The sequence below is a fragment of the Lampetra fluviatilis genome, chromosome 16 (genome assembly GCF_964198595.1).
Source record: "Lampetra fluviatilis chromosome 16, kcLamFluv1.1, whole genome shotgun sequence".
Classification (NCBI taxonomy): domain Eukaryota; kingdom Metazoa; phylum Chordata; class Hyperoartia; order Petromyzontiformes; family Petromyzontidae; genus Lampetra; species Lampetra fluviatilis.
The window spans coordinates 13,229,851-13,244,018 of NC_136290.1; the positions used below are offsets into that span (position 1 = coordinate 13,229,851).

Genomic DNA, 14,168 nt, shown 5'->3' on the forward strand with positions numbered 1-14,168 from the left:
TGCACCAGGTACCCATTTGAGGCTGAGTCAACCTAGGAGAGGCCCAGGACCAGTTCATAAAATCGTCACTGGTGTTGACCGTGAGCGAGAATTAAACCCGGGTCGCTGGGTTCATGGCAGAGCGCGCTAATCACTGCGCCACCGCTCCCTCAAGGTACACACACACACATAACACATACATACATATGCAGGAATAGCACATTTTGTAGAAAACAACCTCGTAAGGCTATACATGGGCAAGGATCGTTTCCAGCCTTATTCACTGCTTTTTTAACAGTTGATGATTGAAGCAAAAAACACCCACCTCCTGCCACTCGAGAGATCCTGACCACACGGGCACCTTGTTTGCTGCACCAGGGACCCCACTAGGCATGGGCTGAGCTCCGGGCAGCTGCAAAAAAACAAAGACGGAACGATTTAACGGACAACGGGACATTTTGACAAAAGTACGGACAGATGGATGGACTGGTAGATAGACAGACAAGACAGAGTGACGACCATGGAACTTTAAAGTATAAGCACTCACAGGGCCTTATTCCCCACTTCCCGTTCCGACACTCTGGACCTGATCATGCAAGCACTGCAAGGTGTGTTCCCTGATGATGACGCAGATAGAAGCAGGGTCTGCACTTGCCAGAAAGTGGTAAACATTGGGTCCTTCGAATTTAATTTTCCTTCCCACGACAAAATGTAACTTCCACAACTGGCACAGGGTTGAAAACAGGAGATAAAGAGTCTCCTTTGATTGTTTAAGTGCAACCCTTTTGACTTTTGATTGTTTCCTGTCCGGTGTGATTCACGTATTGGCGGAAGGTTACTTGAGCCTGCTTATACTGGTAGGAACCTCCTGGTTACACCAGCCCACAGGGGATTATTGTGTCCATCGTGCAGGGAGGGGCTGGGTGGGGATGGTGGGGAGGGGCTGGGTGGGGAGGGTGGGGAAGGGCTGGGTGGGGAGGGTGGGGTTGGGTGGGGAGGGGCTGGTCACCCCGTGGTGCCCTTATAAAACTCAACGTTTAACCTACTCACGCCGGCTTGTGCCCGCCCTCAGTCGGCCATATTTGCGGAATACACCACGGCGTGGTTGACCCTGGCCATTGACCGAGCAACCCAACGTTCCTACCAGCTCCGTCCGCAGGAATGTGTTGAGCATATCACCAAGAATGCGGCCGCAAACTCTCATCATATCTCAGAAGCTAAGCAGGATTGAGCCTGCATAGTACATCGCTGGGTGATAAACAATGCACGTCAGGCTCCTGTGGGGCTGCGTGGTGGTCAGCAGAGGGCAGGGCAGCAAAATTCATTTATTCACTGGAATGTTTATGTCTATTCTCCATGCCTGAATCGATCCTCCACCCACCAGTGTGAATTATGATCAAATAACCCCCGTGACCTGCACAGCATGGGGAGGGGCTCATAAAGCAGTGGACTTACAAAAGGGCTGTGCATGTAAGCGAATCGGGGAGCTCCATCTGGCAAATGTGATGGAAAAACTAAAAAAAAATGCCCTGCCAGACTTACACAAGACCTTCCTCCAACATGTGAATTGTGCAATGTATGATTATATTGATTTATCAGGGATGACTTTCAGATCTGAAAATGCCAATTTAGGGTTTAATTGAAATGTCAGTGGTTTTTTTGGGATGCCATATTACACTACTTCTGGTTGTAGGATAAAACCTAAACAAACATACATTTTCGCACATCGGCCTGATTTTAGAATGTTTTGATTAATCAGAAAATTGGAACCAAATCTCAAGTACATGTACACATATATATACGCACACACACTGATAAGGGCATGTGCAGTGGCATGTGGTATATATTTAACCTTAAACGACGACCTGGTGCGGTGTGTGTGTGTTAGCACTGGGGAGGCACAGGTGGCTAGCCATGGCGCTGTGCATACCACCTGCTCGTTTGTTGCGCTGACCTTAATGGGTGGTCACCAGCAACATTTGCCCAAGGTCACTAAAGCTTTCGGGCATATATCTGCCTGTGTGTTGTAAACATACGAAGTGGATTGACGATACGTGTGTGCATTGTCACACAATGTACAAAAAAGACGGGAAGAAGTTGAGATTGCGTTGCAGAAATAGCCCCCAGAGGAGCGGCACAGCAACTCACGGTGATCTGCGGCTGCTGCTGCTGCTGCTGCTGTCCCCCAGCTCCTCCCGTCTGCTGCGACGCCTGCATGCCGAGCCCCTGCTGCAGCTGCTGCGTGGGGTTTTGCTGTGGTCCCTGCGGCTGTTTTGCCACCGCGATCCCCACAGTGGGGACGTTTGTGACACCGGCCTGTGACGGCCACAGCGGGGAGGGCGGGCGGACCAAGGCAAGAGTGAGCGCGAGGGGTTGCCCCGGGGGAATCGAAGCGAGAGATTCCAACTTAAAAACACCCGAGCCGTAGACAATTACAAAACGCACACAAGGTGTTGTGAAAGACTGGGGCAAAAACATATAATTGGTGTTACGTGTGAGTTTCTGCCATATCTTGTTTGGGAAAGAATCCGATTTCTTGTGTTTACACAGTAGGATCGCCAATGGCTGGGGAGAGTCTGGCAATTTCAAGACAATATTTGCATAAATTCAGAAAGCAGGTGAACAAAGCTTCAGTGCGAACTACACGTTTATGATTCGAACAAAGCGACCACGAAATAGGAGCAAAAAGGCTCCACTGCTGGTGTGGATTCTGCGCTAAGAAAGGTATGGGCCAAACAAGCCTTCTTGCCTCGACTCCCATCTTTGTGGTTTCGGGACTTGATTCGACCCTTTTTCATTATTGTACTTGGGCAGCATTGCGAATTGGATACTCACATGTGCACCAGATAATTAAAAAGAGAATATATATATCAAAAAACAACTATTTGATTTATTATCATTTTGATTAATTTGGTGTATTCAATATTTTTTTAACCCACGCAGATTAAGCAGGGATTCAGGATGCTATTCGTGCAAGCGTGGTTCGACCAGCAACATTACGCATTCCAGACTGTGGTGGGTATTAAAGGAGCCTTGCAGGTGACATTTATTATTGGCCTGATGTATAGCGGTGGAAAGTGACATATCAGCATTCATCCAGTTAGGCGAGCAGGCATGCTCGTGTAATGTGTCTGCTGAGCCGCGCGATGGCATTTTCTTTATCAGGGGCCAGTGATGAGAGATCACTTCAAGACTGCAGCAGAGAAACGGAAAATTTGAATGTCGCACGTCAGCTGCCAAGCCGTTTGCCGACATGCTAGACCCCGAGTCCCGAGTCACAAAGCTGCGTAATGCGTGATAAACAAGCTCACAACAGCACTGTAAAAAAACTATCTCTGTGCGGAATATCTGAACGTAAGAGGACTTGTGCGATCGCACCTTGCTCTCTGGAGCCAAGTCAATGAGACAGGCTGTCACTCCAAGATCTAATTAATACATGTGTTGTTGTTATTGTGGTGTGTACATGGTCCTGGAATAAATGTGATTAATAATCTCTTCATGCAATTTTACAGACAAGAGAGATTACTCTGCCAGTCTATTGTATGCATACCTACCCATCAGTGCCATCAGACACAAAAAATGAACTCCTTAAACAAATTTGGAAGTCACTGCAGAATGTAAATTTAAATATGAACATAGATCATACATTTTGTGCAAGGCACAAGATTTGCAAAGGCATTTTATTATTGCACCATTGACGCTCCTGAACATAATTGCGTCATATATTCATAAATTGACAAGGGATAAAAAATAATGCACATGTATGGATTTTGTAAATTCTTTCAAACATGCGTTTGTTATCGCAAGTATTTAATTAGCAGTAACATTTTATTTCAAGCCACACAATGAGATGATTTAATGATGTTATGGGGATGTGAAATTGCTTATGGCGCGTGACCTTACCGCCTTAGCTGTAGCACTTATCTGTTTAATGCCGATTTCTTAATTGCCACATTTTGGGTAACCCTTTGATATTAATGTGGCCAAGGATAAGTCCCCAACAGTAACATAATTTAAGTAAAATTAAATTCATATTGGATTATTTTTAAGACAGGAATCGAGGCCCCATCCTGAGGCGGACGGAGCTAATACGGTAACGCTTTAAACCTTAGCTGGAAAAGCGTGAAAACAAACCCCCAAAATGAGGGAAATAAACCATGGGCTCCTCTGCGTGTACCTGGGACATGGGCGCTCCACCCTGAGACGCGTTGGGGGGGAGTTTGGATGGCGGCATGGAGGAGGGTACCCCCTGCCCGCCTTGGGAACCCCCAGCAGATGCAGACTGATTCATGCCCTGGCCCGGAGGGAAGGTCGGCACGAGGCCACCGGGGCCAGCCACGGCTGATGGCACCTGGGGTCCAGGGCCCATGCCTGCATGTAGCACATGGCAACTCCGATTAGCGCGCACAGTTGGCCAACATACGCACATACATAAATGTCACACAGAGGAAATCGCACATTCATCGCCCCGACAAAAAACTCGACACCATTGAAATTACACTGCCCGAAAGAAGAAAAAATGTATCAGGTAACATTTCAGGCAAGGAAGCTTCTTCATTAGTAGAGTCCAGTTGGAGACTTTCATTTAATTTTAAGAATGTTTCATGATTACCAGTATTGAATAGGCATATGAACGATTAGCCATGAGTGTAGATAGTAACAGAGAAATAACCTTCAAAAGTAACTAAAATATGCATAAACTCACAAAAGCAGGGGAGGGCTCAAAGTTAAGTTTCGCAGAGAAGCAGAATGCGTTATGCTTTGGCACCACCCACTGACAACACGCGGGAGTTACAGCCATTACACAGCAAGACCTAACTCATGTTCTGCCTTTATGCAACCGCGTGTAACAATTCCTGCATTGTTCAAGGCACTATTGATAGCCCTCACGCTGTGATCTGTACTCTCAGCATGACGAACAACACTTGTTTGAGCAGTAATCTAACAATGGGATGCAAATATGAGGCAGTGGACTGAAATAAATAAAACAGTGTGTCTACAAAATAACTCGACTCTAATAATGGAGCTTGTGTTTGTGTCAGAGCGCATGTGTGGGTTGCAGTGGTTGGTTAGCGGACCATACTGATCAACCCAGTGGCAAGCTATAGCTGAACGTGTCCTGAGATTTTCATAGGTGTGAAAGATTGAAATGAGCATTTCATCTCGTGGTGAAAAAACAGCAAAGGCACATCTGGGATGAAATTGGGGAAAGGCATCACGATGACGAGTACCTGGGTTTGCTGGAGAAGGGTAGCCCTTTTGCATGGCAGCCATCTTTATGGCCTCCGCAGCAGCCGAATGAGCGCCAGTGAGGACCGGCACTCCCGTCTGAGGTACGAAAATGTGGACGCGCCATCGTCCCACGAGCGGTGAGTCACAGTCCACGGCAGCAGCAGCAGCAGGAGCACGGTAAAGAACGAAGCGTGTCAATGCGTTGGTGCGGCATGCCGCTTGCCAGTGCCCACCTGCGATGGGATGGGGTACATGGGGTGCCCCGGCTGGGGTTGCTGTCCTGGGCCCTGCTGCTGTACACCCATTTGCTGCTGTATGGCCATCTTGTTCTGCTGCTGCTGCTGCTGCTGCGAACCCTGAGTCTGCAGTCCTCCAACTCCTGTCCGTCACACAGTCGCAGCCACCATTTCAGTGTGGGATTAAGAGCCAGGGTTGCTATTGAATTGGAGACGACTTATTTCGTAACCCGTGGACAGCAAGACGAACCAATGAGAGTGTACAATAAGAGAATTGTGCAAAAGCTGATCTGTACACAATGACGGAAAGACAGCAACAAAAGCATTTTGGACGCATAGCTCAATGTGATGGAGAATACCGAGAGAAACTGTTGACATTTGGTAAAGTTAATTAAAAAAGGAACAGAGGTGAACAGAGGTAGACAGAGACCAAGATGAACAGACAAAATTTGTAATTGTAACGGAGGGGACTGTTTAACAATTTTAAAGCAATGCCCAACATCATGGAGAGTCGAGCAGGTTGATTATCGAGGTGAGAACACTAATTCACGAGTAGAATGACAAACCGTGAAAGTTATCTCGTGGCAATGCCACGAGTTAGCAGTGCAAAGCCGCAGTGCGCCCGTACATCAATGACGATGGCTGCCGTGTTTAGTGCACTTAACTCTGCAATACTCCCGTCCACCCATTTTCAATTGGCCAGGGTGCAACGTGCAGATACAATGAACTGTTGCCTTGCTTTACATTTACCCCTATTACCCTTAAGCATGATGGTGATCTCATCCAGTTTTGTTTACATTCATTTTGTGTAAATGTTTTCCCTTGCATTTAGCCTGTTCCTCTATTCCCGGGCCTTTCCTTGTTACTGCCCCCCCCATCCAAATTTCCCTTCTCTTATCGCCACCACCTGCCTGGGCTCTCTCCTGGGATTTGCTTGAATTTACGCATTGTGATGTTGACGTGAACACTCTCCTGAGCCCAGCCTAAGAGGCAAAGTGACAGTGGGAAGATCCTCCCTTGGACGTGCCCAAGATCCTGGGGCTTTGGGAATTTTCTGGGGTCTTCCACTGAGACACCATGGGTAACGCCGGTACTCTCCGTGGGGCCTATGTTTGAGACAATTTAGTTTTAACGAAGCACGTTTTACTCGGATAACCCCTTGAGATAGAAATGTCTTGTTTGCAAAGGTGCCCAAGGGTGTCAAGTGACACATAGCAAACACATAATGACGTGTATATGATATTTTAAAATATACAACACGTACAGGATATGTTTAAACAATGTCAAATGGAATATAGTGTCAATAACAGGAACAAGACAGCCGAGAAAGCGTGAACAACACACCATAAATAAATGCATAAATAAATGGTGCACACCGCCACTTCATACAGGATGTTCTCAAGCTGTAAGCCGCTGTACAATTATGTTTTAACGTTGTGTACAAACGGCAGCGTAGAGACTCTCCGATGGCCTGTTTGAGGAGCTGTACGGCGGTGCAGTAACTTTCCTGGGACCTGTTTTTTGAGAGGTGGTGCTGTGGAAACTCTCTCGGGGCGAGTCTGCGAGCCGGTTCGGGGGCCTTGGTGACAAAGCGAAGGTCTGAGTGATGGGCAGCGGAGATTGGACTGCGAAGGCGCCTTAATTCTGCCTTGTTACTGGACTTTCTCCTTGGAGTCCACTGGTTATTTGGGTTTCGGTGGCAGTTGTGCAAGTTTTTTTTTGTGTGCAGGCACCGCTTCGTCATGGTGTCATTGCCAAGCGTTGTCCCTACTGGACATCTGTGAAAAAAGCTTTCTAGCTCATCAGATTCTTCCAGTATAAATACACATTCTGATTCTGTCTTAATTTAATTGATATTTTCTTATTTCATTCTTCCCCTCCAAATTTCCCAACTCCCACCCCCTTTAATATTCAGTATTTCTGATGTAAATTGATTTACAAGCATCTCAGGGGAAGCGTTGGGAGTTACCTGCTGCAGATGGAGGCGGCTGCCGAGGCCACACTTTACCAGGGCTGCCTGTGAAATAAAATTGGAACATGCTGACATCAATATCTCGGCCAGTGCAGTCGCCATCATTCTGTAATATCAACCAACTCTCCAGCAACACGAACAAACCAAAATGCTATCAGCCAACATAGGAATATAAAACCTACTTTAACTTGCGGCCCTGACTTTAATTTAATCTCATTCTTTCAACCCTGTCTGTCTGAATACATGCGAGTGTCTGTTCATCTCTCCCCTGCTTGTCTGTCTACCCATATGTGTATTTACCTATCTCCCGGCATATAATTAATAAGTACTACCTGCCTTTAAGTTCACTACCGACTTTTTTGGTCCACCTATTCTTATTTCTGTCCATGTGTCAGTGACGGTTCTAAATGTATGTTCCTGCGGCCCATCTATGTGTCTGTCTCTCGATGTGTTTATCCATCTGTAGAAATGTCCCTCTATGTCTACCTTTATCAGTGCGTATTTACCAACGCGAAGTATGGTCAGACAATCACCAAGATGGACAAGGCGTACGGGGTTCCCCCCCCCTTCATCCATCAGTGGATTGACAAAGGGCTGTGAATTATTATGACGATAATATTCTTTCAACGACCATCCAACAATTTAAGCTCGAATTCCATCCCACGCTATATTCAACCCCCAAGTCCCTAGAGCAGCGCTGCAGTATGAGTCACCCTGTGGGAGATTCCCGGGTCCGGCAGTGGGGCCGGCCTGGGCCCCGCCAGGCTGCGTGGCTCGGGCCAAGCTGGAGGGACCAGAGACGCTCCCAACGCCGGCAGACAAGGCGCTCCCCGGCATCACCGCCGGCAGCTGGTGCATCGATTCGCGTTCTACCGACACACACGGACAAGTGACATGAACGCACAATCGCGTGGCAAGCCGACAAGGGCATGGCAATCACCGTGGCTCCGGTTTTCATGTGCTTCATAAGTTGGCGTCATGATGCCACTCGCGCAAGGACAACAGTGCACCTACATGGCCTTTAGTCAGCCGGGTATCAACCTTCTATAACAGGCATTATTTTGACCTTTACGAATGCATGCTTGACCCGTAATTCAACATTTAAAGTCAGTAAAAAGTAAGAATCGGTTTAACCCTTTCTGGCAATAAAACTGGTGTTAAGATGTTCAAAAACGAAATTTATATCTTTTGCAAGGCATCAAGTCTACATTAACCACACATACTTGTGGCAAAATATGCAAACAGACATGATCTGAAAATAAATATGCATTGTCTTTAAAACTGATTAGCCTACACCAGACTGCTTTCTTTATGCCCTTGTCTCGCCAGTGTTAGACCAGAGAATGGTACCTATTCTTATTTTTTCATCATCTTGGATACTGCCAAAAGGGTACCATAGGTTGCGTTCATTAAAAGTATTTACTTATTAATATTTATTATTTTGATAGAAAACTCAAAAATGCATTTCCCCCCATTTTTCAGATTTTCTGTACTGTTCCATTGACACATTCTGGAATTCTGTCAGTCAAGTTTGCTGTACTTGCTTAAAAAATAGAATCCTGGTTTTAATTTGGTTCTTACAAGGTCATAAAAAAAGTTGTACGAGCGCCAGCAAATTATTTATAAATCACAATAACACCAAGGATATTGCCACCTTGAATGTGACAATTTTGACACTAACAATTAGATACAATTAGGATGTCTTCACACCATTCAACGATGTGTGCCGGTTAACCTTCAGAGAATGTACTGACATTATGTTTATTACAAGAGCCCTTTTCATATAAAAATAAATAAACCAGTGAATTTAACTACGTTTATTAGATACAATTCTCAGATCATTATATAAACTATAACCCTATATCAAGTTGGGTGTTCAATTTATTTGAAACATTTTTAGCCAAAACAATTTCACTTCAAACCAAAAATCATTCTTTCACGTATTTGGGCTTACCGAGTAGGCCATGTAACATTTCACAAGTCAATTACTCATTACAATTGAATAAATAAGAAATCAACCTAAATGTTTTCAACATCATGATAAATTTAGTGGCGCAACATATATGAATCAAAACGAACATATTCTTGCACACGCAATTCGACGATCGATGAATCAACGAAGCGCTGCATGCCTACCACTGAGCCATATTCCCCCCCCCCCCCCCCATCCAAACGCACTGAGCTCATTCTCCCAACATGCCATGCTAACCTGGCAGCACGAGACCGCGGACCAAAATCATGTGCCGCAGATCCTGGTGGTAGGCCTTGAGAGCCGCCTCGGGCACCAGCGGCCCTCCCTTGTCGAAGAGGAACTGCAGCGCCGGCACCTTCCGTGGGGCGATCACCGAGAAGTGCACTCCCCTCTATCAAAACAACGTGCAAAACACCGCATGTAAAAAAAAAAGCCTGCACATCGTCATGGAACTTGGGCAGCTTGTGATTTAATTTTTCTGACTGGCTTCTGTGTATTATATATCCCTCGCCTTCTGCCTCGCTACATCCCTCATCTCGAAATTTTACTGCCAAACTCCCCACCTGCACCCACAAACAAGATCACCTCACCCCAACACCCAAGTCCCACCACTATCTCCAACTCAATCCCAGATGAATTTCAAGATTGCACCTGCCGTCTTCAAGATCCTCCGTAGACTCGATCTCTCCCCTCTCATTTCACTCGACTCCTCTGCATGCACTCTCCACTCCAGCAGCCACGGCTTTATTTCAAATCCGAAAATAAATTTCTATCAATGAGAGGTCACTCATTCTCCTTTGCTTTCCCCATGGTCTGGAATTATCTTCCCCCCACCCCCAACTGTGCAGTCCAGTTCCAGCCCCTGTTCAAGTTCAGGCTTAAAGCCTGCCTTATTACTGCAGCTTGCTACTGAATTCCCCTAAAACATAAATATGCCCAATGTTGCTGAAGTGTCTTGATGACATATAATTCTAAATAATATTTTATAGTGTATGTGTATAAGTGGGGAGCAATAGGGTAGTGATGAATGCACCTAGCTGGCTTCCTAGATTAGACGGCTGCCACATGTAACATCTGTGGAAAATGGTGCCTGAACCTGTCCTGGCCCACCGCTTTGATAACGCAGCCTGATATAAATACCAAGTGTCGGACGTCATCATTAGGATTTGCAGAGACAGTGGAAGCCAGGCGCGGTGCTGAACACACAGCACTCCCTCTTTGTGCCATTCAGTTCAAAATAGGTCCTCACCAACAGCACTTGCCTAAAAAGTCCACACGGGGGATCGCTGTTATTGTGTATGCATTGTGTGCACAGTGGTTTGCACAATGCACTACGATCCCAAACATCTGTAGTCCGCTTCAATGCACATTGGTGGCAAGTGGTATCTGAACCTCTCCTGGGCCTCCCCCTGATATCGACTTGACCTTTAATAATTTCCTTAAAACTTAACCAAGTAACTGGTACAGTGCGGAAACATCAAAGTTAGAGAGAAACAAAAGCAGCCGGATGTGGTACCGGCCATAGGCGCTCATCTAACACCACCTGTAGTCTGTGAGAAGACTTTGTGTGTACAAGTGGGGGTGCAGGTGTAGGCATACCTCCCCAATCATGGTGGCAAGCTGGTCGACTGTGAGCCCGGAGTACGCAATGCTCTCCACAGCCGGCAGCTGGTAGGGCGGAGAGTTGCACACGAGGATGCACACCTTGTGCGTCGGCCCGCTGCTCATCGCCAACACAAAAAACACCCGCACGTACTCCTCAACAATCGACCAATCACAGGACAATGGCAGTGAACAAGAACAAGGTGCCAACTATTGCCAGAACCCTGGTGGTAAAATACCTGACGTTATGCTTCACCTACATAATTGCACTCTCAATTTCCTTAATCTGTAGATCGATGTTACGCTTTTGTTATATTTTCTGCTGTTCTTACACTGAAGCCAGATCTCCCTTGAAAAATACAACTTTTCAACAAAAGAGTGAACATGTGTAACACTTGGATAGAGAAAAATGTAGATGATGACATCTACATTTATTATCTATATGAACATTTTTACCTACTTTCCACTATATTTCAGCCCGACTGCAATAATATTTGTGTGTTAGGCGAGGTGGCGGTGGTTTGTGCACTGCACTACAATCCTGATGACTTGACTTTGATTGCTGACCATTGCTAACATCAGTGACACAAGTGGTATCTAAACCTGTCCTGGGTCTCCCCTTGGTTGACTGCTTTAATTGAGCACCAGATGCAGTGTGTGAAAACCACCAGTGGGGAGACAAAAGAGGTTGAGCGGTGTGCTGACCACACCACCCCACTTTCAGCCACACTGGCCTTGACCCTAGGATGCAGCCCTCAAATACTCCGCACTATTCCAGTGGTCGGCTCTAGAGGACAGGCATGAGCAATAATGTAATAAGAATTTGCTCACGGAAGATGAAATATTGATCCCTTTATGCAATAAGATATTATATGTTTTGTATAAGGTCCTGCAAGAGCCTTTTGGCGTCCTCTGGGCTAACACCTTTTGAGACTAGGCTCCAAAGAAAGTTGTCTCTGGTGTGGACCAATCAGTCTCAAAGACAATGCATATATTATCAGAGTATGTTTTTTGTTTGTTTGCATTCTGACCACAAGTATTGTGGTTAATGCAGACATGATTCCTTGTAAAAGGTTTCAGTTTTGTGTTTTAACATCTTAACACCTGTTTTGTTACCGAAGTCATCATCCCGGGTCTCATGGACACTGGGCTCCATACCTGAAGAGGTGATTACTCGCTTTGCTTGCTGATGAGGTTATCTAGCTATATGGAAGATATTTTTTAACGTATGATGTGCTCTTAATGTGTTATGAAGAGGGTCCCCACTGCTCAAAACGTCGCCAATGGCATATTTGTCCTTTCAAGGCAGTCTCAATGATGAACGTGTCGAGTGGTTTAGTTTTTTTAGGCGTACGGGTGCTCACTGCGACACACTATTTTGCGAAACCGTACATCTGCTCCCGCATCTTCTTGAGGTCATCGAAGAGCTGCAGTGCCGTGCTGAGCCCCTCGGCAATAAGACTACAGCTTTCACCACCTCCGCCCATGAACCTGACAGGAACACATGCACCGTTGGGCCAAACAGAATTCACATATATATACACTGGGAGAAAGATCATTAACATCACAATTATACTCTCGTGTTATGAAAACACTCCGGGGGGGAGTTGCACGTCATGTGACCAGTGAATTGCTGCCGATGGAGCAGAAGACGGCACACGGCAACCATACCAGAGGGATTACAATGGCAGGAATAGGCATACATACATTATTTCTAGATGGGAAAACAGCATTGTTGTAGACCACCAACTCAAACGTGTTAAAATTGTGGAAATCTTATTACCATAGTTTAGACAGCCAGGTGCCTTCCCACTGACAATGAGACCAGCTTTAAACGAAGACACAATCCATAAAATTGCTCTTATTTTGTAGATTTGTACCTAGCATGCGTGTCTTGTCAATTGTTTAGAAGCCCCGCTCATGATAAAAAAAAAAATTAAGAGTCCTAGTGTTGTGTGATCTGTCCATGCGCGCTCGTTGTAACACTCCAGTGATGTTGAATTGTTCATGAAATAAAATGTGGATTTATATAGCCTGTAAATTCAACTACATCTTAAGATGCTATACAAAATAAATGAGCAGAGGAACAAAGGAGGGTCTTCAGCCTCGACTTTTATGCTTAAACAGAGATTTGATGGCACAGATGGCAGGGGGAAGGGAGCTCCAGACTACTGGGGCAGCAGAAAATGAGTGATCTCCCACTGAGCAAAGAAGGTTTTTGATAGAAAATCTTGGTTTCTGGAGCACAATGTGTGTGTGGGTGGAATAAAATAGTGAAATGAGAGGTAGGTCAGAGAAAGTCCATGGAGGTTCTTGAAGATGGTGAGTGCGACCTTGACATTGATTCGGGATTGGATTTGGAGCCAGTGGAGGCAATGAAGATTTGGGGTGATGTGGCCTAGTATACGGGTGAAGCGTCTTGCAGCGGTATGTTGGGTCATCTAAAATTTTGAAATCTGGGAGTTGGGAAGGCCGTAAAGGAGAGAGTTGCAATCGTTGAATCGGGATGATCTGAAGACATGGATGAGCGAATCAGCGTCACTTGCGGTAACGAAATAGCGCATGTGGCAGATGTTGCGCAGATAGATGTATGAAGTCCTGAAAAGGTGAGATGTGCAAAGAGACAAGAGCTCTGGATCAATGACAACTCTAAGGTTTTGCTATTTTTTGTAAGTACAGGAGTGACACTACAGTGATATCACTGGAGTGCTCCTGTGAATTAGAATCCTTTATTGTCACAACTAAAGCTTCAAACGGATGTCAAACAGCCCAGAACACACAGCCTATGTACATATCTGCAAGAGCTACTTTTTTTTTGAGCTGCATTTTCCTTTAAGGCAAGACAGTGATGACAGAACACAGACAACCGTTGTGAGACCCGGGGCGTGAGATAAAAGTTTAGGGTGGTGGAAACACACGTACTTGATCCCATCAAGCCATGTGACGAACTCGAAGGCGCTGCTGGTGGGAGCGAAGCACTGCACGTAGGTGTCGGGGGCACAGTCCACGGCATTGAACACCACCAGGCAGTACTGCGTGCCCCCGTACTGCGGAACATGGCGAACAAACAAAAAAACGGGTTTTAAAAATGACACCATAAACAAGGTGGCTCATGGGTCAGAGCACTGACATTGCATCAATGAGATCCTGGGTTCAATTTCAGGCAGCCACCCAA

The 14,168-nt window shown here is 45.9% G+C and overlaps 1 protein-coding gene across 6 annotated transcripts in view; it reads right to left on the bottom strand.

The window, feature by feature from the left end:
• MED25 (mediator complex subunit 25) overlaps nucleotides 1–14,168 on the bottom strand; it is a 39,989-nt gene that overhangs the window by 20,744 nt on the left and 5,077 nt on the right. For all 6 annotated transcript variants that reach the window (XM_078863785.1, XM_078863784.1, XM_078863781.1 and 3 more), the window contains exons 4-14: nucleotides 13,916–14,040; nucleotides 12,386–12,484; nucleotides 10,991–11,111; nucleotides 9,629–9,782; nucleotides 8,133–8,288; nucleotides 7,417–7,464; nucleotides 5,445–5,590; nucleotides 5,211–5,307; nucleotides 4,157–4,350; nucleotides 2,128–2,295; nucleotides 305–391 (exon numbers count right to left, since the gene is read on the bottom strand). In XM_078863785.1, coding sequence (XP_078719911.1) covers nucleotides 305–391; nucleotides 2,128–2,295; nucleotides 4,157–4,350; nucleotides 5,211–5,307; nucleotides 5,445–5,590; nucleotides 7,417–7,464; nucleotides 8,133–8,288; nucleotides 9,629–9,782; nucleotides 10,991–11,111; nucleotides 12,386–12,484; nucleotides 13,916–14,040 — 1,395 coding nt within the window. The remainder of the gene's footprint in view (nucleotides 1–304; nucleotides 392–2,127; nucleotides 2,296–4,156; nucleotides 4,351–5,210; nucleotides 5,308–5,444; nucleotides 5,591–7,416; nucleotides 7,465–8,132; nucleotides 8,289–9,628; nucleotides 9,783–10,990; nucleotides 11,112–12,385; nucleotides 12,485–13,915; nucleotides 14,041–14,168) is intronic.